This window comes from Podarcis gaigeae, assembly GCF_964106915.1.
Source record: "Podarcis gaigeae genome assembly, chromosome: 5".
Classification (NCBI taxonomy): Eukaryota; Metazoa; Chordata; class Lepidosauria; order Squamata; family Lacertidae; genus Podarcis; species Podarcis gaigeae.
Genome location: NC_139681.1, coordinates 97,788,838 through 97,815,111, shown reverse-complemented (window position 1 = coordinate 97,815,111; position 26,274 = coordinate 97,788,838). Strand labels below are relative to the sequence as shown.

The 26,274-nt window shown below is 48.2% G+C and overlaps 1 protein-coding gene across 11 annotated transcripts in view; it reads left to right on the top strand.

Annotated features, from left to right (window-relative positions):
- Nucleotides 1–1,219: 1,219 nt before the first annotated feature.
- The window catches only part of LOC310844798 (maestro heat-like repeat-containing protein family member 7), a 41,449-nt gene continuing 16,394 nt past the window's right edge, over nt 1,220–26,274 (top strand). For 2 of the 11 annotated variants that reach the window (XR_014564329.1, XM_083739402.1), the window contains exons 1-15: nt 1,225–1,508; nt 2,949–3,043; nt 4,560–4,669; nt 11,568–11,693; nt 12,768–12,872; nt 14,930–15,062; nt 16,749–16,858; nt 18,023–18,172; nt 18,250–18,404; nt 20,569–20,710; nt 21,144–21,340; nt 21,924–22,061; nt 23,333–23,441; nt 24,251–24,391; nt 25,828–26,001. Coding sequence is in view for 8 of the 11 variants with exons in the window: in XM_083739402.1 (XP_083595528.1) it covers nt 2,974–3,043; nt 4,560–4,669; nt 11,568–11,693; nt 12,768–12,872; nt 14,930–15,062; nt 16,749–16,858; nt 18,023–18,172; nt 18,250–18,404; nt 20,569–20,710; nt 21,144–21,340; nt 21,924–22,061; nt 23,333–23,441; nt 24,251–24,391; nt 25,828–26,001 (1,860 nt within the window). In the remaining 3 variants the exon portion in view is untranslated. Of the gene's footprint in view, nt 1,509–2,945; nt 3,044–4,559; nt 4,670–11,562; nt 11,694–11,717; nt 12,112–12,767; nt 12,873–14,798; nt 14,903–14,929; nt 15,063–16,748; nt 16,859–18,022; nt 18,173–18,249; nt 18,405–20,568; nt 20,711–21,143; nt 21,341–21,923; nt 22,062–23,332; nt 23,442–24,250; nt 24,392–25,827; nt 26,002–26,274 lie in introns of those variants that run through there. The other 9 variants (XR_014564327.1, XR_014564328.1, XM_083739407.1 and 6 more) reach the window with 9 other exon arrangements.

Sequence of the window (26,274 nt, the reverse complement as noted above, 5' to 3'; positions counted from 1 at the left end):
GAACTGGTAGAAGGAGCAAGTGTGATAAGTCACAAAAAGCATGCACAGTCCTGTGCAAAAGCATAAATACCCCTTTCCAGATCCCTCCGCCTTTCTCCTCCTTCCAGAGTCCTGCCCCATGAGTTCCTCTGAGCATGAACAGAAAGCTGTCTTGGGACTATTGGACTCTTGGCGCCCTTCCCAGGAAAAGGGGAATGAGAGTGGTTCAGCATGCCCAGAGATGTTGCAACTAGAATGAGATAAGATTCAGTTTCTCAGGCCTGCTATGAACAGAGCCTATTCATTAGCCTTTAAAAGTAACATCTTGCCTATGCACAGCATCTTGTGATAGAGCAGAGGAGAGCAGAGAAAAGCTGTTTTGGATTTTTAGAAGACAAAAGGAGTTTTGGACAGTTTTGAGGCCTGGTGTGATTATTGAAGCCTGGGGTGATTTCACAGACAGGATTTGGGTATCCTGTCCCTTCAAAACAAGTTTGGAAAGGTCCCTTGGATCCCCTTCTAACCTGCAGTTCCTTGTACTTGGTGCACTTGGGGCACTCAGCAATTTTCTTAAACCATCAGGTTTTTTTTAAATATTATTATTATTATTATTATTATTATTATTATTATTATTATTATTAAAAATTTGTTACACATCCCTAACCTGCAGATCCCAGAACAGGCTACAACAATTTAAGATTCACAATCCAAAACGGTTAAAGCAGATTACAATCACAGGAATAGGGTATGCCCAGAAAACACACACAAATCTCTGGTGTCAAAGGTCAGGGTAAAGATTTGTCCAAAAATCAGGGGAACGGACACCCAGAACATTTTATACAGAACACGCAGGAGTTGCTGTATCCTAACCTAACATAACTAGGGACCTCCTCCAGGCTGTCACCATTTAGCAAGAGGAATTCAGTGACTTGCCGGCAAATTTAGGTTTGCCCAATTGAAGGTGGATTAAAGCAATTTGGCTCCCTCACAGTGGAGACCCACACGCTCTGGCTCTCTCTTTTTTAAATGACTTTCTGCGGTAAGGAAAGTGTCAGCAAGATACACTCGTACAAATAGGGTTCCATTAAAATTGGGGTGTTGTTTTATATAACCGTTTTATATCTGCACCAGTAACTTTTCATAATTTGAACCTCCATGAAGCTCTCCAGAGGCAAGATCAGCTTAGGAGGGGAACGTCCGTTGGAGCAGAGCGTTTGATTGTCATGTGTCATTGGTTGCCCGGTTGCCCGGCCATTTCCCTGGCCATTATGACATCAATAACTGCCATGGGCACTTGATCTCAACTGCCACCTTGCCTGGTTCAGTTGCTGGCAGTCCTTGGCTCAAGCCAGTAGTGTCCAGAGCACATCTTCAGTTGCGTTGACCACCAAACCTTTCTAAACTCTTTTTCCTTTCATCGGTTGGCGTACTATGGATTTGAAACAGTGAGACTTTTAAGGGTGAAAAACACCTCTCTAGCCACTGTCCCAGGTTGGCAGCGAAATCATTCCCTCATATTTGCTCAGCAGGTAGGATGCAATCATTTTTTTCCTTTGTTTTGTTTTCCGTTCTTTTCAAAAGATGGAAGATTGTGGGTAAAACTCTTACCGGGCTGGGGCGGTCTCTTGCAAAATGATTCATTATTTACACAGCTCCATTAGTGTTCACTGTGTGTTGCATTGTATCATATTGTTATACTGCACCCCAATTTCTGAGAGATATTTCAGGGTTTCCAATGTGCATTTAAGGTCAGTTTCCTTCAAATGAGATCATTGGAGGTTTGTGTCTTTTTTGATATATGGTATTATTTGCCCAGATCTACAGGCTGAGCATAACGTAACTCCAAGAGATGTCCCAAAGTATTTCAATAATTTCTATATCATTTCATAATTCCCTCTAAGCAGTTTACAGATTAAACAGAACATTACAAAATACAACATTACAAAAGAAGATCAAATATAGAATACAATAAATATCCTAGTCTAAATAAGTATAATGAACAGGAAGACAAATATATTTGTGTAAACATAACTTGGGGAGACGAGATGGTTGGACAGTGTTCTCGAAGCTACCAGCATGAGTTTGACTAAACTGCGGGAGGCAGTGGAGGACAGGAGTGCCTGGCGTGCTCTGGTCCAGGGGGTCACAAATAGTCGGACACGACTAAACAACTAAACAACAACTTGGGGAGAAACATTCCAAATAAAAGACACATACAGATCCAAAACTCAGTCTCTCTTGATCGCTGATTTTGTGTGTCCAAAATCTGTCACTCTTTCATCCTCTCTCACATGGACATTATAATGATAAAAAAAGGTAGGAATGCATCTTCAATCATTGTCTCCTATGGCAACAAATCACCTACATGACCACCTTCATTCAATGAAATTGAATTTTGGAAGAGTTGGGACAGATTAAAGGAGGTACTATCTTTACACGGCACACAGTTAAACTACGAAAGTTGCTACTGCAGTTTCTTTCCCCACTTAGGCCCACATTCCCTTCTAGACAACTTTCTAGGGGCCACTTATGAGCTGTATTTGTTGCAGGATTTCAACAGGATGCTCTATTGGGAATCTCAGGTGAGATCCACACACAATGGAAGTTGCTCCCAGTACCAGTCACCACACAGAAATGGCTTAAGGTCCGAATAATTTACTATTGCAGAAGATAAGGCTCACTAAAACAGTTCTGGACATAGATAGACGCAGCTTGTAGGCTGTTGCAGATACAGATATGTACAGATATGTACAAGTGCAAAGTATCTCTGTTGCTCCAAATGAACTCCACCAATTCAAAATGTAACGCTGGACAAGTAACACCAAGAGACTGATGTCTCACATACTAACTGCAAGCTAATAGATAGATAACTGAGCCGACACGCATTAATCACAGTTGTGGCCCTGGGTGAATGCCCAGTGCCTGGGCTTGCTAGCATACATGAGCCAATATCAACACTCTCCCAGCAGCGCTTCCTGCTAAACGAATCGGAGAATGTTTTGGACACAGTCCTTGCAAGAGCTTAGCAGCTGGGAAGGCTCAGTGTCGGCGCCCAAAAATGCAGGTAAGCTTCTCTCGCTGATGATGCAGTCATAGGGTGGTTCCAGAGGTGGTGATCTTCCTTCACAGCTGGAGGCAGCAATGCTTCTGAATACCAGTTGCTGGAAGCCGCAAGAGAGGAGAGGGCGCTTGCGTTCAATTCCTGCTTGAGGGTTTCCTGCATCATGTCCTCATTCTTCAGAAAAGAAAGCATGTTTATGAAAATGCTCTTGAGTCTGCTGCCTGGAGAATAAAGGTAAAGGGTAAAGGGACCCCTGACCCTTAGGTCCAGTCGTGGCTGACTCTGGGGTTGCGGCACTCATCTCGCTTTATTGGCCGAGGGAGCCGGCGTACAGCTCCCGGGTCATGTGGCCAGCAGGACTAAGCCACTTCTGGCGAACCAGAGCAGCGCACAGAAATGCCGTTTACGTTCCTGCTGGAGTGGTACCTATTTATCTACTTGCACTTTAACGTGCTTTCGAAATGCTAGGTTGGCAGGAGCAGGGACCGAGCAACGGGAGCTCACCCCATCACGGGGATTCAAACTGCCAACCTTCTGATCGGCAAGCCCTAGGCTCTGTGGTTTAACCCACAGCGCTGCCTGTGTCTAACCTAGTTTAACCTGGAGAATAGGTTTGTCTTAATTGCCAACACAAATCACAGCTTTGTACATGGAGGCTTCCACTACGTCGGGGTGCAGAACCTCCAGCCTGCCAGAGGTCCATTTTGTCTCATCGGGCCATTTCCCCCAGACCAGTACACCTGCCCTTCAGCTGACAAGACTGCTGGCAGCACAGGCGGGAGGATAAGGTTTAGTTCTGTCTCTGGACAGCTCAGCTGCTTAGAGCGTGGTGCTGATGATACCAAGGTCTCAGGTTCAATCCCCATATGAGGCAGCTGCATATTCCTTTAGACCAGGGGTAGGCAACCTAAGGCCTGGGGGCCAGATGCGGCCCAATCGCCTTCTCAATCCGGCCCACGGACGGTCCGGGAATCAGCATGTTTTTATATGAGTAGAATGCGTGTTTTTATTTAAAATGCATCTCTGGGTTATTTGTGGGGCATAGGAATTCGTTCATTTTTTTTTTTTCAAAATATAGTCCAGCCCCCCACATTGTTCGAGGGTGGACCAACCCACGGCTGAAAAAGGTTGCTGACCAGTGGCGTAGCGTGGGGGGTGCAGGGGGGGCCGGCCGCACCGGGCGCAACATCTGGGGGGCGCTCGCACTCGCAGCTCTCTGCCCCTACTAAAATCCACGGGTTAGGGGGCGCAAATGACTTGCCTTGCCCCGGGTGCTGACAACCCACGCTACGCCACTGTTGCTGACCCCTGCTTTAGACGTTTGCTGAAAACTTGTCTGTTGTTTAATTGTGTTTCATTGCTTTTAGATGAGTTTAGCAGTTTTAAAATATTTTAAATTTGTTTTGTTTTGTTTATATATATTTTTTAATAATGAAGGTTTTTTTTGTTTTTGCTCCTTTGGGCTCCTCTGGGAGGAAAGGAGCAGTATTTACTTATTCAATTAATAAATCTGTTTCAGATTCACCAAGCTCAGACTCCTCCCAGACAACATTTAGTTCTGCAGCTTCTGAGGGAGACATGAGGGCTGTCATGCGCTTCATGCACCAGTTTCTCCACAAAAGCCACCAGGTATCTGCACCCCAACCCTGCCCTCGCTTTCCCTGCTACAACATGAGTTCCTTAAAAATGGAGGGGGTCACATAATTCAGGAATACTTTGAATTGGGCTCGAACCCAGCAAAGCAGACACGGCACTGGAGTAAAACATTCCCTGCGGAACGCCCCCAGAAGAGTCGTAGTTTCCAAATCTTTCCGGGGGCAGCCCCGCAGAGAGCATGTTGCGGTAGTCAATATGGCTTGCCGCTTTTGCTTTTTTAAAAAAATAATTTTTATTAACTGGCCAATCACATCAAATTAAATCACATCATATAAATTACAAAGCCAAATTTTTAAATTTTGTTGGGGGAACCTGTCAGGGAACTGCCATCGGAGTTAGAGGTGCTGGACAGGCTCCAGCAGAGTAGGAGAGACTCTGCAGCAGAAGCAGGAACCAGCAGGGGGAGTGCAGGAGTTACAGCGGAGGGGAGGCTCTCAGACGCTTCTAGTGAGAATAGTGAAGAGGTAACTAGACCCCCTTTAGGAATTCCCTCCCTTCGCCGGAAACTGTCACGCAGAGAGTCACGAAAGCGCATGTCAGTCAAACAGCTTTTATGTTGGCGTAAGTTCCGTAGACGCCCACTGTCAGATTCTACCAGCGACTGACGGAGTCATGCTTTTGGGGGCTCCGTTAGTGCCTGGGTTTGGATGACCGGCCAAACCCCAGCGGGATCAAGCTTTTACGCACAAGCAGCTCATTATCCCATCACAGCAATCTGACAGTCTCCGAAAGCTGTTTGTGCAAGCAGAGGGCATCATGAGTGAACCAGCAGGAACCGGGGCAGCTGGAGCTGGAGCAGATCCAAGCCTGGAAGAAAGGTACAGGGCGTTGGAGGTCCAGCTCGCACTGCAAACGGCGAGGCTGGAGGAGAGGAGGGCTCAAGATGAAGATAAGGGGAAAACCACCCCACTTGCCAGAAGGGTGCCTGGATTGGTGCAGAAATTTGGGGGGAATCCCAGGAACTATCAAGCCTTTAGAACAGAGATGCAATATGCTCTCAATCTACTGTTTGATGACTTCCCCGATGAGAACTCTAGAGTGGCGTACGTGATTGGCCATCTAGAGGGAGGGGCGAGGGACTGGGTTCGCCCCCTGATGGCAGCCAATAATGAAATCTTAAAGGACACAATGAAGTTTTTTCGCGCCATGGGCTTGATGTTTTCCAGCGAGATTGAGCAGGGGATGGTGCGCAGGGAGTTGATGGCTTGTAAACAGGGGAGCCGATCTGTACGTGAGTACTGGACTGAGTTCACCATGCTGATTCATAGACTGGGGTGGAACCTTGCTAGTGAACCTATTCAAATGCTATTTGAAGAAGGTCTCTCTCCGGCAGTGAAAGATGAACTTTCCCGGGCGCCTAGGGCGGAGTCTATGGACCAGCTGACTAAATCAGCGCTGTCCATAGGAGCACGCCAGGAGGCTAGAGCTTTGGAAAAGCGGGAAGGAAAGGGGGAACGTTGGAAGGACTTCCGCATTCCAGAGATTCCGGAGCAGCCTTTCCCGCCAGCAGAGCCGATGGAACTTGGAGCAGCGCGCGCGCGCACAGTTTCAAACACCAGTGAAGGGCGGAAGAAGGAGGGAAAGAGCGGCAAGAGATGCTATCTCTGCCAACAGCCAGGTCACTTTGCCAGAGTCTGTCCGCAAAGGAAGGAATGGCAAGGGATGGCAGGAACTGTTGGGGGGAAGGAGGAGGATGAAATGAAGGAGCAAGTAAAAGCCAACGCCTGGTTGCCAACATCGGGGCACAGCAGCCAGGCCAGGGAGTAGTGAACGTGCCCACGCCGGAACCCCCAAGACCAGCACTTGTGATAGAGGTGTTGCTGGAACTGGCAAACGGACACCCACTAAAGATAAGAGCGCTATTGGACTCAGGTAGCTCATGTAATTTCATGAGTAAGGAGTTTGCAGCTGAGCACCAGATACAGACTATCCCATTAAGTAAGCCTTTGCAGGTTACCACTATTGATGGGAGGGAGCTGTTGGGAGGAGAAGTGAGCCAACAGACTGTACCAATGATAATGAGGGTGGCACGGCACACAGAACTGATAGCGTTTAACGTAGCCACCCTGGGAGGAGCCCCTATTATCTTGGGAATGAGCTGGCTGGCACTACATGATCCGCTAGTAGGCTGGCATCAGCGCGTGGTTTCCTTTGGATCAGCACATTGCCTAGAACACTGCAAGGAGGGAGAGGCCCAGGCAGGCAGCAGGGCCACTCTAGCAGGGGTGGAAGTGATGGACAAGGGGAAGGTGCCACCACAATACGCTGACTTGATGGACGTATTCAGCGAAAAGGAAGCGGATAAATTGCCCCCGCACAGACCCTTTGACTGTCAAATTACCTTACTCCCAGGAGCACAATTGCCAGTGGGGAAGCTGTATGCAATGTCAGACAGTGAGATGCAGGAGTTAAGGGAGTTCATTGACAAGAATCTCAAGAGAGGTTTCATCAGAGAGTCACGAGCGGTGGGGGGCAGTCCAGTGTTCTTTGTGGACAAAAAAAACACGGGCAAGCCCAGACTTGTGTGTGATTTCAGGTCCCTGAATGCAGTGTCAGAACCAGTGACTTTCCCTATGCCTAGAATTGATGACATTCTGACACAGGTGAGAAAAGGGAACATTTTTACCAAGCTGGACCTTAGGGGGGCATATAACTTGATACGTGTGAGGAAGGGGGATGAGTGGAAGACCACTATGTTCACCCCCTTGGGGGCGTTTGAGTACCTCGTTATGCCTTTCGGATTACAAGGAGGCTCCGCCTGTTTTCAATCATTCATGAATCACGTCCTGGGGCCATTGCTCTACAAGAACTGCGTAGCGTTCTTAGATGACGTCCTGGTGTACTCAGAGAATGAGGAGCAGCATGTGCGAGATGTAAGAGAGGTACTGAGCAAACTGCGAGAAAACCGGCTGTGGGTGAAACTGGAGAAGTGTCAGTTTCATACTAGGGAGGTGGAATTCCTGGGGTACCGGTTGTCTGACAAGGGATTGGCCATGGATCCCAGCAAGGTTCAAGCGGTACTGGAATGGAAAACACCAAAGACCAAGAAGGACGTGCAAAGGTTCCTGGGGTTCGGAAACTTCTATAGGAAGTTCATCAAAAACTTTGCCCATTTGACCGCGCCCATCACAGATTGTCTTAGTAGCAAAAAGAAATTTGTTTGGACGGAAGAAGCGCAGCGGGCGTTCGAACGCCTAAAGCAGGCGTTTGCGTCGGAAGAACAGCTTCTGCACGTGGATCTACAACAACCAATGAGAGTGGAGACTGACGCGTCAGACCGAGCAGTGGGGGCCGTGCTTCTCCAGCCGGGAAAGGATACGTCGGAATGGAGACCGTGTGCATTCTTTTCGCGGAAATTGAACAAATCCGAGAGGAACTACACAGTGTACGACAGAGAACTGCTCGCCATTCATGAAGCATTCCGGAAATGGCGGCACTTGCTGATTGGGGCGCAACACAAGGTTCAAGTCCGAACTGACCACAAAAATCTGGAATATTGGAGAACAGCCCGTGTCCTGAACCAGAGACAAGTGCGATGGGCCCAGGAGTTCTCCAAATTCCACTTTGAGATTCGTTACGTGCCAGGTTCAGAGAACGTGAGAGCGGATGCCCTTTCCAGGAAACCTGAGTACTTAGAGGGGGAGGGAGCGCCTGAGGCAAGGCATGTAATCTCCGAAGACCGCTGGGTGTGTGGGGCGGCATTGGTGGGGCAAAGGGAACTGATGGAAGGTACGGAGAACGATGAATACGCCCAAGAGAAACTCAGAGAACTCAGGAGGACAGAAGAGAACACAGGGGGATTTGAAGAAAAGAACGGGGCGTTGTATTACAAAGGGGCACTGTACATACCAGATGGGGAACTGAGGGGCAGAGTACTCAAGCAGTTGCATGACAGCCCCACAGCGGGACATTTTGGACAGCACAAAACCATGTGGTTGGTTACCAGGGAGTTTTGGTGGCCCAAGGTGAGGGAGGACGTGCGGGAATATGTTAGGGGTTGCGACAGGTGTCAGCGAGCAAAAGGAGAGAGGGTGGCGCCAGCGGGGCTATTACAACCCTTACCCACGCCAGAAAGGCCTTGGGAGGCAGTATCCATAGATTTTATGACGGACCTGCCAAAATCCAAAGGCAAAACAGCTGTCATGGTGGTGGTAGATCTATTAACCAAAATGTGTCATTTTATAGCCTGTTCACATGCGGTTACAGCGGAGGAGACCGCCAAGTTGTTTGTAGAGCATATTTTCAGGTTGCATGGCGCCCCCTTGAGGGTGGTCAGTGACAGAGGCAAACAATTTACTTCCAGGTTCTGGAGGAAACTTATGAGCTTACTGCAAGTAGAACTCAATTTCTCCACTGCCCGACACCCAGAAACTAATGGGCAAGCGGAAAGGGCAAACGGCATTTTGCAACAATACCTGAGGTGTTATGTAAAGGACAGAGAAAATGATTGGGTAGATAAGCTACCGCTGGCCGAATTTGCCTACAACAACGCGGAGAATGTGTCCACAGGGATGAGTCCTTTCCTGGCAAACTATGGGTGCCATCCCCGGGCATTCCCAGGAGAGGGGGGGGAGAGGTGGAGCGTGCCGGCAGCGGAACATTTTTTTGAAGAGATGGAAGCGATCCACCGTCAGCTTCAACTTAACTTAGAGAGAGCCAAGGAAGAATATAAGAAGCAAGCAGACAGAAATAGGAGGGAAGGTGAAATCATAAGGGTGGGAGACCGAGTGTGGTTGTCCACCCAAGGACTACCGTTCAAGGGTGGGAGTAAGAAATTGAGACCCAAGAAATTGGGACCCTTTGAGGTCATACAGCAGGTCAACCCAGTAGCATTCAAACTCAGACTGCCCAGTCACATGAAATTACACCCAGTATTTCACAGGTCATTACTGTCGCCGTACCGAGAGGGACGTGAGTGGGGGGAGCGTGAGAGAGAGGCCACCCAAACGCTCGTGATAGAAGAGAGAGAGCGCGACATGAACGTGGCAGGAATCATTGATTCCAGGTGGAAGGGGAATCAGGTGGAATATCTGGTAGAATGGGAGGGGGAAGTAGAGTCGGAAAACACTTGGGTGCCAGCAGAGGTAGTGAATGACGAGATCTTAATAGAAACATTTCATCAGCGTTTCCCAAGAAAACCGCAACCCGTGGCACGATTTAGAAGGGAACACTTTGGGACCACCGATGAGGAGGGAGAGTTTGAAGGGTTCCCAGAGTCAGGGGTGGGTGAGGAAGCTGCCTCCGACGAAGAAGAAGAAGACGGGGAGAGAGACGGGACGCCGTGGCTAGAAGTGTTTGAATCCTCTGATGACGAGGATTGCTCTTTCAGGGGCTTTCCGCCCTCACCGCCAGTGGGAGAGGAGGCGGGAGGGGGTGAAGGGGGGCCTGGGGGGGAGGTGGATGTCAGGGAACTGCCATCGGAGTTAGAGGTGCTGGACAGGCTCCAGCAGAGTAGGAGAGACTCTGCAGCAGAAGCAGGAACCAGCAGGGGGAGTGCAGGAGTTACAGCGGAGGGGAGGCTCTCAGACGCTTCTAGTGAGAATAGTGAAGAGGTAACTAGACCCCCTTTAGGAATTCCCTCCCTTCGCCGGAAACTGTCACGCAGAGAGTCACGAAAGCGCATGTCAGTCAAACAGCTTTTATGTTGGCGTAAGTTCCGTAGACGCCCACTGTCAGATTCTACCAGCGACTGACGGAGTCATGCTTTTGGGGGCTCCGTTAGTGCCTGGGTTTGGATGACCGGCCAAACCCCAGCGGGATCAAGCTTTTACGCACAAGCAGCTCATTATCCCATCACAGAACCCATACTTCAAGATCCAAAGGGGGATTCAGATCATCTTCTTATTACTGCGTTAATGTCCAAATCAGTCCCAATCAGTCCAAACAAAGTTCATAATTCTATCCAGTCTTATCTTGGTGTTGCCACATCATATCTTGGTTCGTATCATTTCTCTTTTTCCTTTACGATCTCTTCTGTTAGTCTCCTTAAGCCGATAGCAAGTGTTATATTCCTGTGTGGATTTCCTGTTCCTCCACTAAGTCCAGATGGTTTCCATATATCTCCTTCGTAGATAACGTCACTCTTTCCATCGTAAATTTTGGCATTTGTCGCTCTTAAGTCCCACCGAAAAGTTGATTCACGATATGTAAACAACTCTGTTTCTCCCTTACTCCTCCCAGACCCAAGAGCTCCCACAATGCCGCACAAAATGGCGACAGCATTTTTACCTGCGTCATTCCAAAACTCTTAGCTTTCCAGCTTCATCCTGAAACATTGCTTTGGATCGAAAGTTTATCTCCACACAGCCTTAAATCCACAGCTTAAGTCCTTAATTTCTGACTCATTAGGGGAGGGGGATTCTTGTTAAATCACATAGAAAAGGGAAAGGCAGGTTTTTCTCCCCCTCAGTCATTTATCATACCGTTTCTTGACGTATCTTCTCGTATTTTATTGTTGTCTTGTTATCAGAGATCTCTTCTGTCAGCAGTCTTCACTCCCCTTTTTCCTTGATGTATGTGCAATTAATCTCGTCCAAATTGTTTCTTTTAAAGATCATTGCAACCAGCGGCGTGTATCAGGGACGGCGTCGAGGAGTGCCGAAAATCCCACAGGAGGGCTTTGTGCCTAGTACCCCCACCCCCACAAATTCGGGGGTGGTATAGGGCACAGCAGGCAAGGGCTGACCCCACCACAATCCTGGTGGGGTTAAGGAGGCTAATTACCCCCATCATAGCCTCCAAATTACCTCGTGTGGGTCGGAGAGATGTTATTGTCAGCCATCTTCTGATGCGCCACCTAGTGGCCCCCCTGCTTGCCGTTTTTGCTAATCCTTCTTGAACTCATCTTCCTGTCCTTGGTTGGGGAGGCTAGGAATTACCTGAGAAGGTCAAGTTCCTGGACTGCATAGACCTCATCAGCACAAACCTCGACAGCAGTAAGGTGGGCTACATTGGTCAACATCACTACAACCCGACCCTGATAAGAGAAACTCTCATGGTGAGTAAGCCGACCCACGTACATGTGAGTGCGAACGATGAAAACAGCCCTTAAAAACTCCTCCTAATGGAGCCCAAGGAAAGATTAGCACTAGAAGTGTGGTATAGTGGGGAAGATGGGCAACAGACACAGCTCTTTTAAGCAACAGCTCTTTATTACAGCTCTTAGCACTGCTGTACTCTAAGTCTCTCTGAACAACAGTGAAGCTGGCTGCCTTATATAATGCTCAATAACCTGTAACAGTAACAAATTCCAACTAGCTGCCCAATCGGTGAAAGCAACTCTCAATCCTTCATTTGCATACTGGTGGCCCAGAGTGAGAACTGCAGCCAGTCTGAATACATAACAAGAAGCCCACAGCTTTATGGTTTGCCCGTTTTGACCCTGCCTTGGGCTCTTTAAGAATGACTTTGCCTTGGTAATTGTGTCTCTGCTTGGCTGTGGGAAAACCATCGTAGGAAAACCTCAAAAAGGATATCCTTGAGATAGGGCAGAAATGGCCTAGACTGGATGGAGCCGCTCCCTTAGGAGGAAAGGTTACATCATTGGGGGCTCCTTAAACATAAGATGCTAGCTTAGTCAGTAGTACATGAGACGCTTAATCTCAAGGTTGCGGGTTCGAGCCCCACGTTGGGCAAAAGATTCCTGCATTGCAGGGGGTGGGACTGGATGACCCTTGTGGTCCCTTCTGACTCTACAGTTCTTTGATAGTATAAGTATAGGAGGAACATGTGCAGCCAAAATAGCACCACCCATTCATAAAGAGAGATGTGTAGCCAAAACAGCTACACAGAGAGATGGAAATGCAGAAACCAAAAAACAGAACTCCCTGAGGGGGAGAACTTCCCGAAAACAGCCCAGAAAGGACTGGGCATGCTTGGGGGCTTTGTAATGCTTGCAGACCTTGTGGAGAGAAATTTGGAAGCAGGTTGGAGGGGGAATAGAACAAAATGCCCTAGAGCACTTGACGCTGCAATTCTGGGTTGCAGCTCCCACTTGTGCTCTACAAGAATGCATCTCATGAAACCTCCATGGATTCTGCTGCAGTATGACGTCCTTATTTTGCCGTTCCAGTTCCTTCTTCCTGAAACGGGATCCCCGTTCGTCGAGGAGCGGATCATGGCCTTGTCCAGAATCACCAAGCTAGTCTGCTGCATCACGTCCCATTGCACACCCAAAGTGAGGCTCAGTCGCCCATTCCCAGGGCTGGTTTGGTTTAGCAAACTTTGTGGAAGTAGTTACAGATAGGTAGCCGTGTTGGTCTGCCATAGTCAAAACAAAAAGAATTCCTTCCAGTAGCACCTTAAAGACCAACTAAGTCAGTTCTTGGTATGAGCTTTCGTGTGCATGCACACTTCTTCAGATACTGGAAGGAATTCTTTTTGTTTTGTGGAAGTAGTTCAGAAAACCTCCAAACTACACCTGAATGTAGTTCCCATAACTGCTGAACAATTCACCTGCAGTTTTTAGGGATGCCATATTCTGAAGAGCAAAAAGAGAGGACCCATTTTCAGATTTTTACTTTTAGCTATGGATCGCTATGGCGAATCATGAAAAAGAGGACATGTCCTGGAAAAAAGAGGACACATGGCAACCCTAAAAACTGCACATATTGAATTTATGTGAATTAAGTTCCTTTTGGAGGAAGACTTTGAATGATTCCTGGTTTGAAGCTCATTCTCTTGCATTTGTTTCTTACTCTTCAGACTGGTGCTTTCATCTGCTGGGAGGAAATACTGTAAATGGAGCAATTCACTCTCTGCACGTGTTTTAAGATACTTTCTTGATGTTCTTAGGTACAATTCTATGCTTCTATGATTTTACACTCCAGCCCAGCAACTTTTAACCTTCTGCATGGTTGGGATTATTTGAACTTGAACTGTTTGTTGAATCATAGAATCACAGAATCGGAGAGTTCAACATGAACTGAATTTGCTCACTTTGTTAAGGGACGGGCGTGCCAAACTTGGATTAATAATAATAATAATAATAATAATAATAATAATAATAATTTATTTATACCCCGCACTCCCCAGCCAAGGCCGGGCTCAGAGCGGCTTACAAGCAATAATAAAAACAAGATGAATGATTACAACTTAAAAACAAAAATAAAATACAACATTAAAATAATGGAACAAGTTTAGAACTAGTTCCCTTTCAGAATGAGCTTTCCCAGCTCAGCTGACATCAGTCATCAGGGGCAAAATGCCCGTCATGATGACTGACAGTCCAGGGGGTTGTGGGGGGAAGGAATTTATGTATGTGTAAGGAATGAGGACTTGTTTAGTGCAAAGATTGCCTGCGGCACTGAGCTGTACCCCCATTAGGACATGCTGGATTTTTCAACTTTCAAATTCCCCAAATGGGGGTGCTAAAAAATTGTGACACTGAAGGAGGACTTGGGAATTCAAAATATATTTTGGTTAAATTAATATAATTTAGTTTTGCTTGGGGAGTAAAATTGCATAGAAATCATTAGAAATGATTGCCAAGTACTTGCAGTTATACTATATATTAATATTGCATTATTATTATTTTTATTAAGCAATACCTGGCATTTTCAGAAGGTAAAATTAAAATTCTTTGGTTTTCCAAAAGCCGTTTATGTGCTTCTTCCTCAAATGTACTTGCCAAGCTAAATGTTGTCCAGTCACAAAAATAATAGCAGATTTGAATTCCTCACACCCAAACCCATTTTTTAAAAGATCCCTCACTGAAGGAATCTGAAAAAATTAAGTTTCACCCCGTAAAATAACATTCTCTAGTAGCCCATGTCAGTGTGCCACCTTCACAGGAAAGAGTAAAGGGGTGCATTTGAGGATATCATGGCAGCAGGGTCCAAATCCATAGGGAGGTTGAATAAGGCCTGCTTCTCTTTGCACCCCCACTGCAGCCATGGTGGGGGGCATGACACAAAATGGCTGCTGTGGGGTGCATGGCATGGCACAAAATGGCTGCCGTGGAGTGCGTGGCATGACACAAAATGGCTGCTGTGGGGTGCATGGCATGGCACAAAATGGCTGCCATGGAGTATGTGGCATGACAAAAAATGGCTGCTGTGAGGTGTGACACAAAATGGCTGCTGTGGGTTCTGTGGCACAGCACAAAATGGCTGCTGTGGTGTTTGTGGCATGACACAAAATGGCTGCCACGGGGTGCGTGGCATGACACAAAATGGCTGCCACACTTGAGGAGGAGCAGAAAATAGGGTACAGTAGAATGATTCTCTCCTGCAGGGAATGAAGGACTTCAAGATGGGGAAGCTGGCGGGGCACCTGGCGCTTTGCAGCAAGGACTCCAGCGAGAGCGTGTGCCACTGGGCGGCCGACGCACTCCACTGCCTGTACACCCTGATCCTTCACCAGAAGAGTAAGAGCAAGGACCCGCTGGATTTCCCCAAGACGGTTCATGGCGGGGAAAGGGAAATAAAAGGGTTAGCATGTTGGCAATAGCTGAGAAGCTGGATGTCCCGCCAGAGGAGATAAAGCAAAAAAGGTTATTCGCTTAGAGCAGTCTTTCTCAACTTGTGGGCCCCCCAGATGTTGTTGAACTACGACTCCCATCACCCCTAGCTAGCAAGGCCAGAGCTCGGGGATGATGGGAGTTGTAGTCCAACAACATCTGGGGACCCACAGATTGAGAACCGCTGGCTTAGAGCGTCTTCAGATTGGCAAGGGTGGCTTCGTCTTCTGAGCCTGGCTGGTGGAGGCTTGTTTCATGGCTGCTCCTGCTATTCTCCCAGGCTGTCTGTCAGCCCAACCCTGCCTTTCTGAGGGCCGGGTGGAGAGCCCTGGAGGGCCACCTTCAGGGTCCGGGTCTGAGCTTCCCTGCTGACCGGCCTGAAGGATCTTGGGCGGCCTCCTTTCGCTCCTCCATCCCCTCCCTGCACCATGCTTAGGGGTGCCCATGGCCCCTGAGCATAGCTGTCAAGTGTCCCTTATTTGAAGGGACAGTCCCTTATTCCAGCGCCATGTCCCGCTGCTGTCCCTTATTGATGGATGTCCCTTAAATGATGTCCCTTAAATTTCAAAGGAAGCAGCTCCTCTCCCTCCCTCCCTCCCTCCCTGCCGGCCAGGGAGGAGGGAGGCTCCAACTGTGTTGCTTGGCTGTGTTGCTCACCCAATAAGAAGTCTAAGAACGACTGGGGGGTGGAGCTTGCATGCCTTGTGTGTGGCTAGTTAATGCAAGCTGAGGGGTTTTTTGAATGCTGAATTTTGTTGCACGTGCTGCTGCAAACTTTGCAGTGCAAAGCCAGGCCAGGGAGCCATCTTAAGTTGAGGCTGCATAGGCCTTGTGGTGCATGTGATTCAGATTCTATTCAGTTGAACCTCTGGTTACAAAGTTGGTTGGGCAGTGTTCTTGAAGCTACCCAGCATGAGTTTGACCAGACTGCAGGAGGACAGGAAGACTGGAGTGCCTAGAACAGGTGAGGCTGCAGGTCCCTTATTTTCAAGGCTGCTGGTCCCTTATTTTCAAATCTGTAAGTTGACAGCTATGCCCTTGAGCTGACCCCCAACTCCTCCAGCTCCACTTTCCGTTGGGGTGACCCACTGGGGAAATCCGTGTCGCGTGGTCCTTCAAAACCTCCAAAGGCCACTGTCCCACCACTAATACATTTCATGGTGAATATTGGCACCTATGTGTGGGGGGGTGCAGCACTGTATATCTATATATCTATATATATCTCTCTCTATAGGTATACCGTATATATCTGAGTTTCTTTGCATCTATCTACAGCTATAGCTATATAGTGGTACCTCTGGATGCGAATTGGATCCGTTCCGGAGCCCCTGAGTAGAACGTAACACGCGACTGCATGTCTGAGCATGCGCAGGTCGCATTTCGTTGCTTCCGCACATGCGCATGATGTCATTTTGAGCGTCTGCGCATGCGTGAGTAGCGAAACCCGGAAGTAACGTGTTCCGTTACTTCTGGGTCGCCGCGGAGCGTAACTTGAAAACGCTCAACCTGAAGCATATTTAGCCCGAGGTATGACTGTATCTATATCTATCTTTCTATCTATCTAATCTCTGGTTTCTTTGTACGTTTCTTGAGGCCTGATGAAGCCTGAGAACGACACAGAATTTATGGAGCTTATGCAGGACTGGAAAGAGGAAAAGATCTTCTGGCTGGCCTGGTTCTCTGACATCAGCACCACCACCATGGTAAACCCTTCTCACCAGCTCCAACGTGTGTCTTCCTCACACCTGGCAATTTTGGGCGTGGACCTGTTTTACAGGTGCAACTGAAACGAATGTAACCAACACAGGAGTTTGGAAACCCATCCAGTTAATCTAGATTAATAAAATTATGTTTTATTTTGTTTTTAAAAAGGAAGCACATCCAGTTGCGCACAGGCAGAGAGGCAGGACGGGCTGTGTCTTGGTGTTTACCGTGCAGCCAAGGGCACACCTGGGTTTTGAGCTAGTGATCGTATAACTGAGCCCAGGACTGTGTTTGACTGCCGGTGGCTCTTCAAAGGTCCCTCTCTGCTCCACTGCTGTATCTGAGATCGTTTCAATGAGAGAGTTTTTAAAAAAGAATGAATGAATATGAAAAATGCCCAGCACTCAGAAAACTGAGTGATGGTGGGGGCAGCAGGGATAATAAATAAAAAAAATAGAGGGAGAGGGGATGCAATGGAGTATCCAATAAATGGCTTGGCTGTCTGGCTGTCAGGTAAAAATCCTGAATAGGACCATTTAATGCTGCAGATTTTTAATTCCTAGTCCCAGTCCCCACTCAGAGGGCTCATCCACACATCCATTTGCCCCACAACTTTCCCCCAAGTAAAATCAATTTTTACTGCTGAATCGGAGCAAATGTCAATTGGTTGGCCTCCATTTTTAGCACTGGTTAGAAGTGTGGACAAGCCCTAACACTGCACTGTGGTCTTTCCTATGCATAAGGAGAGCACTGCAACCTTTTCTGCAGCATCAGAATCATAGAATTGGAAGGGACCACAATGATCCTCTTGTCCAGGGTTTCCCAAACGTGGGTCTCCAGCTCTTTTTGGAGTACAACTCCCATGATCCTTGAGCACTGGTCCTGCAAGATAAGGAAGATGGAAGCTGTAGTCCAACAAGAGCTGGAGACCCAAGTTTGGGAAACCCCGTTCTAATCCAATCCCCTACAATGCAAGAAGCTTTGGCCCAAAGTGAGGCTCGAACCCACAACCCTGGGATTAAGAGTCTCATGCTCTACCGACTGATCTTAAGGAGGGTCCCATAGCGAGTCGGCTGATCCCAAGATATGATCCCAACCATGGTGGATCCCAGCTCTTTGGTGTAACCGCCACCAGGCTTTCAACGGACCCCCTCCGTTTTCAGAAATTCAAAAAATGCCTGCATGCCGACGAGCAGATGGACTTCCTCCTAGCAGCCATCAAGGGGATGAGGGACGACAACCTGTACCACACGAAGGCTGCCATCCTGATGCTGAAAGCCATGCTGAGGGATCCCCAGCCCGTTTTCATAAAGGTACGCTGCCTTGGAGCCTCCTGTTCCCCCTTCTCCTCTCTCCCCAGTCACCTCTTCCCTCCTCTTTCCCCCCGCAGGTGCCCAAAACCACCAGGTTCATGTATTTCAGTCTGGAGCACATCGGAGACCCGCAGGCCCGCCTGGAAGTCTTCCGGTTCCTCTTGCTTCTGGGGAAGAGCCGCCCTCAGGACGTGGTGAAGACCCTCCTGACCTGCTCTGTCCAGTGTGACAGGTGAGCGGGATGCACGGGGGGATAAAAATGTTTGATTTAAAATCCTTTTCGTACTGGCTAAATCAGTGGTTCTCAAACTTTTTTCTCTGGGCCACACTTTCAGAATACAGTGGTACCTCGGGTTACATACGCTTCAGGTTACATACGCTTCAGGTTACGTACGCTTCAGGTTACAGACTCCGCTAACCCAGAAATATTACCTCGGGTTAAGAACTTTGCTTCAGGATGAGAACGGAAATCACGCAGCGGTGGCATGGCAGGCCCCATTAGCTAAAGTGGTGCTTCAGGTTAAGAACAGTTTCAGGTTAAAAACGGACCTCCGGAACGAATTAAGTACTTAACCCGAGGTACCACTGTACAAATTTGCCTACGCCACACCGAATTTTTGTCAATAAAAATATATTGGGAAACAAAAAGAAATAACTCCTAGCAGTGCTTGATTTATAACACAGAACACAACTACTTTGTAATATGATCATGGGATGTCCAGAAAGTATCAAACAATACAGCTATGTAAGAAGGTGAATCATTTCCAAAATGTAATTGTAAACGAGCATGAAACTTAAGTATGTGTACAAACTCAGTGAGAGGTGTGAGCTTGCTTTTGCCAGGTAATCTCTCATTTATACCAGGGTGGAATCTAGACACGCTGTCAGGGGCTCAGGAGCAGAAGCACAGGGAAGAGGGGAAATGGAGAGCGAAGGGGAAGAATCCGAGGGGAGCGTAGGAGAAGAGGACAGTGGGCCGAGGGATTCCATGAGCTTCTCCAGCGAATCGGAAGATTCACAGAAGGGGGCGCCAGTGGCCAGGGGTAGGGGGTTCCCAGGGGGAACGCCCCAGGAGCAAGGGGGCAGCAGGGATTCCCAGAGCAGTAGTTGGAAATCAGGACCAGCTTCCCCACCAGAGCAGAGTGGGGGGGAAGGGTCCCAGGTATCGGGGCCAGTGCATTCCCCAACAGGGAGTGAAGACGAGGCAGGGCTGACCACGCCTCCATCGGAGAGTCGGGCAACGGAGGGGAGGTCAGATCCGGCCAGTGTCCCGGAAGAGGGAAGCAGTGACAGAAGTAGTGTAACGGTTAGGAGAAAGGTCACTGGGTTGGCGCGAGAGGCAAGTTCAAATGTACAGGAGCGCGGGACAGCAGAGAATGAGGATTGGGAACCGGGTCCTAAAGCCCGCCGGAGGCAGGGGGAGGAGCTAAGCGACTCAGCGTCGGAAGAGTCCAGAAAGGGCAATGCCCCAGCGGGCAGGAGGACCCAGAGGAGGAGAGAGCAGCGGAAAAGGTGGAGCAGGGCTAGGATCTTAAACTGGTGTCAGAGGGGAGGAGGCTCAGACGGGACTTCACCGATCTAAGGTTTAAGACGTAGGGCTGCACGCTGTGGCTTTGAAATGGAAACTGAACTTCAATAAAGACTTTTGTACATTACCACAGCCTAGCGTTGGTCCTCTGTGAGCTGGGACCTAGAGGTAGCTCTGACACACGCGTTAAAAAACACTCTGAAAATGCTTTTTTTAAAAAGCGTTTTGAAAAATATATTCAATTTGCCATAAGCTCATCACTGCCATCTAGTGTCATGTTTGTATGATTCAGGTAGGTAGTTGTGTTGGTCTGACGCAGTAGAAATATATTTTAAAAATTAAAAAAAAAGTCTGAAGAAGTGTGCATGCACACAAAAGCTCATACCAATAACAAACTTAGTAGGTCTCTAAGGTGCTACTTGACTTTTTTATATTTTTTATATATAGTTCAATGTATGATGTACTTAAAACGTTGTGTTTGCAGCTGTATAGCTGAGTCCTGGGTCTAGTTTGAGACAAGCAAACACTCATCTCATCAACGCAGAGACACCTTTCTCTTTTCCGCTCTCTCATATTCGTCAGAGCTGAACATCCCTGCTTACAACGATAGGTCGTGGAGAACTGTAGAAGGACAGCCAATGCTCTTTTCCTTTTTAAAAAATTAAAATCACATTTATTCACAAGTTACGCTCCATCTTTCTCCAATCCCACAGAACGACCCCTCCAGTCCTAAGTCCCACATCACTGCCTAGCCAGTGCTATTGAAGATACACACACATACTGGTCTAAATAGCTTTTCTCTCATTTCGCCGTAATCTGAATGCATTTTGTGCACCAACCGAAGCCCCTGCTTCTCCCCCCCTCGCAGCACCGCCTCCGCCATGTGGAACAGCTTAACCTGCTTCTCCGACACTGCACAGAAGGTCCTGGGCGTGCTGCAGTCCATCCTGCAAGAGCAGCCGATCTACTGGGATGGCCACAGGGTTAAGGCCTCCTTGCGACCCTTGGCTGTAAGTGCTGGCAGGACTCTGGCCCCCAAGAAAGCACCCAAAGAGCAAAGCGGCCCTGTGCGTGACATCACCAAGGCCCATCCCCGGGGCCAGCCTGCCCACGAGGCAGAGGGAAGCGACCCGCCTCGGGCAGCGGACTTCCATGGGGCCGTGCCACTGCAGGCACAACACCCACCCCTGCCACTGCTGGGTCACGCAGTGGCAGCAGATTCCGGCTTCCTCTCCCAAAGCCGCCACACGATCCCGGTAAGGGAGGCAAGGTGGGGGGGGTGGCACCCTTGCCTCAGGCGGCAAAATGAAACAGAGCCCAGAGATGCCCCTTCGGCGTCCGGGTGACCATTTGAGGCACCTAAGGACGTGGGTGGGAAGGGAAGTGGGCGGGAAATTCCTCTCCTTGCTCAGGTACGATCAGGCGCCTTGACCGACCTCCCAGGCCAACGCAGCGTTTTATGAGATCTTGCGGCGCCCGTCCCCAGCCTGCCGGGAGGTGCTGAGAGAGATGTTCACCACGCTGTCCATAGCAGTCCTCTGCCAGATCTCCTTCGCCGTGTACTTTACACCAGAGGAGATGGATGTCTACACGACGGCCTGCATCCGCCAGGAAATCCCCACCCCTCCTGCTCCTTTCAGGTGCGCTTCCTTCGGTTCATTCCAGATTTTCCCTGTTTATCACAGGCAGAGTCGACTGATACTGCGGTAGCCCTGTAGCCAGGGCGGCCGGATGCATGCACGCAGCTCCCTGCCGAGCCGGACTTCGCTCCTCGTCCGGCCCAAGGTTGTTTTTTGGGAAATTGTCTTTTCAATTTGTGACATGACACACAGCGACAGCCTCCAATTGAAGAATGGCAGCTTCTGCATTGTCACGCCAGGCTGTGCTTTCGCAAGTTTCTGGTCCTCAAGGCTGCGTGCAGAAAAAAGCCTAAAAATGCATGGGTGTTTTCTTCGAAATGCTTAGCGGCGTGGGGTTCACATGTGAGTGACGGTAGCCAGGATTGCTGTGATCAAGGGAACAACTTCAGCACAAGTTGGTCTCCGCACCCCAACCCCTGTGGTGCCCGGGACTCTGTGAGAGCCAGCTATCTTTTACCAGCATAAACTATGAGGCACAATGGCCTACCCAAATCACTGAGGTAATGCATCCCACCCCTTTCAGGAACTGCTGTAAACCCAGCACAAGAAATCCATTCTAATATGGATTTGGCTCTGTGTGCAGGTCTGCTTTGAAAACTTTCAAAGGCCTCATCAGGCGGGCAGGAGATGAGGACCTCATCCTCATCATGAACAATAGGAGAGGTTCAGAATTCCTGTTGCATCGCAGGACCCACCTGAAAGGTCTCAGTCTCTTTGCCAGGTAAGCACATCGCTGTTAAAAGGAGCAGCGAGATCGGAAGAGTTTCCAAAAATCTTTGGGGAAGATCCCTAGGGCGTGGAACTTCATATCAGCCCCATAAAGGGTCTGGATGGCATTGAATGTGGACTAAGGGGGCAGGGGAGAGTGAATGGAACCAAGCACCTTGAAAGGGAGGAGGGAGATAGAGACTCTGAGGTCTAAAACCATTTCATTGTCCACATAGGTAATTAATTATTATTATTATTATTATTATTATTATTATTATTATTATTATCATTATCATTATCATTATCATTATCATTATCATTATCATTATTATTTATTTATATCCCGCCCATCTGGCTGGGCTTCCCCAGCCATTCTGGGTGGCTTCCAAAAAAATATTAAAATACTGTAATACATCAAACATTAAAAGCTTCCCTAAAGAGGGCTGCCTTCAGATGTCTTCTAAAAGTCTGGAAGTTGTTGTTCTCTTTGACATCTGGTGGGAGGGTGTTCCACAGGGAGGGTGCCACTACCGAGAAGGCCCTCTGCCTGGTTCCCTGTAACCTCACTTCTTGCAGTGAGGGAACCGCCAAAAAGCCCTCGGCGCTGGACCTCAGTGTCTGGGCAGAATGATGGAAGTGGAGACGCTCCTTCAGATATACTGGACCAAGGCCGTTTAGGGCTTTAAAGGTCAGCACCAACACTTTGAATTGTGCTCGGAAATGTACTGGGAGCCAATGTAGGTCTTTTAAGACCGATGTTATGTGGTCCTGGCAGCCACTCCCAGTCACCAGTCTGGGTGCCGCATTCTGGATTAGCTGCGGTTTCTGGATTACCTTCAAAGGTAGCCCCACGTAGAGCCCATTGCAGTAGTCCATTTCTCAGTTCATACCAAGAAGCCGTTTTCAGGTTTCTCCAAAATAGGAGCTGCCCATAAACTTTGATGGAGAAATCAAATAATTAATCATGACTGGGATTGGGCCACTAGCATGTCCAGTCCTCCCCGTCACCCATTCAGCGAGAATGGAATCCACACTGCAGCATTTTGTTGCAGGGCCTTCCTTGTGTATAGAATCATAGAATCATACAGTTGGAAGAGACCACAAGGGCCATTGAGTCCAACCCCCTGCCAAGCAGGAAACACAAATAGCTAGCTCAGGTGGTGTGATATGACAGCTCTGTAGTTAAAGCAGGAAGGCTGAGACATGGCTGGCTGGATCATGGGAGAAGAACACTCCATTTTGCAATGCTTTGGACACCCAGTGTTTCTGTTTTTCAATGACAAGAGAGATAGTCAGGGGCGAGGGAAGCGAAAGGATGTTGCCTTACTTGCTGGAGATTCTGGAAAGCGAGGGGTATCCGAAACACATCACTGTGATGCCTTTCTTAATTGAGGTGAGCCTTGCTTTATGGAGGTAGGTGGGTCCGATTAATTGTACAGCTGATCCGCCCCAGCCCCTCTTAGACTCCCATCTGCTTCCCCCAAGAGCATCATAGCCATGCCCCCAACCCACATTTTTGGCAAATCAAGCTGTGCACAGTTGTTTTCAGCGGACTGCAAAGGCTTCCAGAGCCCAGCGCACTGCACCTCCCAAGCCACAAAACTTAGCTGTGGTCACCTGTGCTTTGCGAACCCTGCGTCTCAGCTGCTTGAAGGAGTTTGCAGAGACCAGTGCAGAGAGCTTTGCAAGCCCTGACGCCACATATTTGGCCCTTGTGGGCCAAACAGGGAGGTCTGGCAAGCAGAGCTGGCCCCCCCATAAGGCATGCTGAGGCAGTCGCCTCAAGATGACACATCCAAGGAGCACGCAGCTTGATAATAATAATAATACCTTTATTGTCATTGTACAACCTGTGTACAATGAAATTAAATGAGCTCCCCCCCCAACACACAGTCTCTTATCGAACAACACACCACCTCGCAAGTCAATTTCGCTATGTTATTTTCCGTTCAACAGCCTAACAGGCCACGGATAGAAGCTATTTTTTAGCCTGTTGGTACGGCTGATTATACTTCTATATCTCCTGCCCGAGGGTAGAAGATTAAAGAGGTGATGGCTCTTTAACAATCCCTTGCGATGTCACCTTGCCACCTCCTGGCCTCCTCCTCCTGCTCCTCTTTGGCCTAATCCAGCAGGCTCTTCTCATGTTTTCATGTTCAAGGCCTGCTGCTGCCAGTTCTGCACATTCTTCTTCTGTTCTAGTTCCTTCATAAGAGAGCCTTAGCGCCAGCTATGGAAGATAGCATCATTGAGCAGCTGTGCCGGCAGGTGAAGGCCAGCCGGTTGGAGCTCAGATCCCTAGCTCTCGACGGCATGATTTGCTTTTTGGGTCATCAAGAGAAGGTGAGAGACACACACAGTGATCTACCAGTAGACCAATAGGTCTTCCCAGTGGGTGGGGAACCTACCGTCCTCTAGATCAGGGTTTCCAAAACTTAGGTCTCCAGCTGTTTTGGGACTACAACTCCCATCATCCCTAGCTAGCAGGACCAGTAGTCAGGGATGATGGGAATTGTAGTCCCAAAACAGCTGGAGGCCCCCGTTTGGGAAACCCTGCTCTAGATATTGCTGGTTGCCTAATTACACCTGCTGGACAGAGGTTGACCACCACTGTTCTGTATTCTCAATATTATTATTATTATTATTATTATTATTATCATCATCATTATCATCACCAGTTTTCAATTTATTATAGAACCACAAAGATAAATAAACAATAGCAAAAATTCAATCAGATATCTAACTAAAGGCAGGGCATGCAAAACCTAAATGAATTGAATAATTGAATAATAACACACAATCTAAGATCATGACAGCCACATTTCTCTAGAGGGCATGGGAATAAGATACCTGTAAGTCTGAAACTATGCTATATGAAATAAAATCCCTCCACACTGAGTAGAAATGACCAGAATATTCCTGCCCATTAGAGACCCATAGCTTATGTGTTACTTTTTTCTGCAGTAACTAAATTCCAAATATTTTTATACCATAATGATATTAGTCTTTGGGGTTGTTGTTTTTTTACGATTTCCATTGTTGTGCCATAGGGACCCCAGCAACATCTGTGTCGGATGTTCCTTCCGGCAAAATGTCTTCATGGTACATGTTACAGATAGGTAGCCGTGTTGGTCTGCCATAGTCAAAACAAAAAAAATTCCTTCCAGTAGCACCTTAAAGACCAACTAAGTTAGTTCTTGGTATGAGCTTTCGTGTGCATGCATGTGTATCTGAAGAAGTGTGCATGCACACGAAAGCTCATACCAAGAACTGACTTAGTTGGTCTTTAAGGTGCTACTGGAAGGAATTTTTTTTGTTTTGTTCATGGTACATGTCCACGTATTTAGTAGGGGAAACAGAGGAGAAATCTGAATATGTGTTTTGATAATATCTGGTATCACCTGATGAATTTTGTTCCAGAATAAAAGCAACCTGTGGGCATTCCCACTAGAGATGGGGAAGGAAAATCCCTTTATTCCTGCAAAGTCTCCGACAGTTTGGTGAACAGATAAGGAACATCTGCATGTGCAGATGCTGATTTTTAATGGCGTGGAATCCGGATACTTTCTGGCTCATGTCTTCTACGCCACCATTTTAATCTTTTTGACAAGGGAGGGCGGGGAACCAGCCATGAGGTTTTGGTTCTCTGCAAGCCTTTCCCTCTGTGGCATCTTGTGTTCTGTTCAAAGCTAAAGATTCCCCGGAAGAAAAACATCCTCTACGTACCTGTCTTTGTTGTTTCTCTGGAGATCTGTGACTCAGCCTTTTGTGTCGCGCAGATGAAAAAACTGAAGCCTGCCTTTCCCGATATCATAGCCAGGGTGCGCGAGGCCGACAGAGACATCAACGTGAAGGCTCTCAGGCTCCTGCCGGACCTCCTGAAGTGTGAGAGCAGGGAAGTCAACTCCCTCACCGTCGAGGTGGCCACCAGCGTGATTCCACTTTTTGACGACGTGAGTCAGGCCAGGTGCAAGTGGGGCAGCACCCGTGGGCGCAGGGCAGGCCCCAGTGGTTGGGTGTAGAGTTGTCTTTGTGTGTCTACAGCTTTTCCCTGTCATTTTGTACTGCACTTTCAACCCAGCACTTTGATCAAGATATGAACACCCGAAATACATATGTATCTCTATTATCTCTACTTTGGGGGGCTGGGAGTTAAAGGAGATTGAAATATACTCGGAGTCGAGAGTGGATTTCATGCTCTTTATTCAGCTCATAGTGGCGAGGAG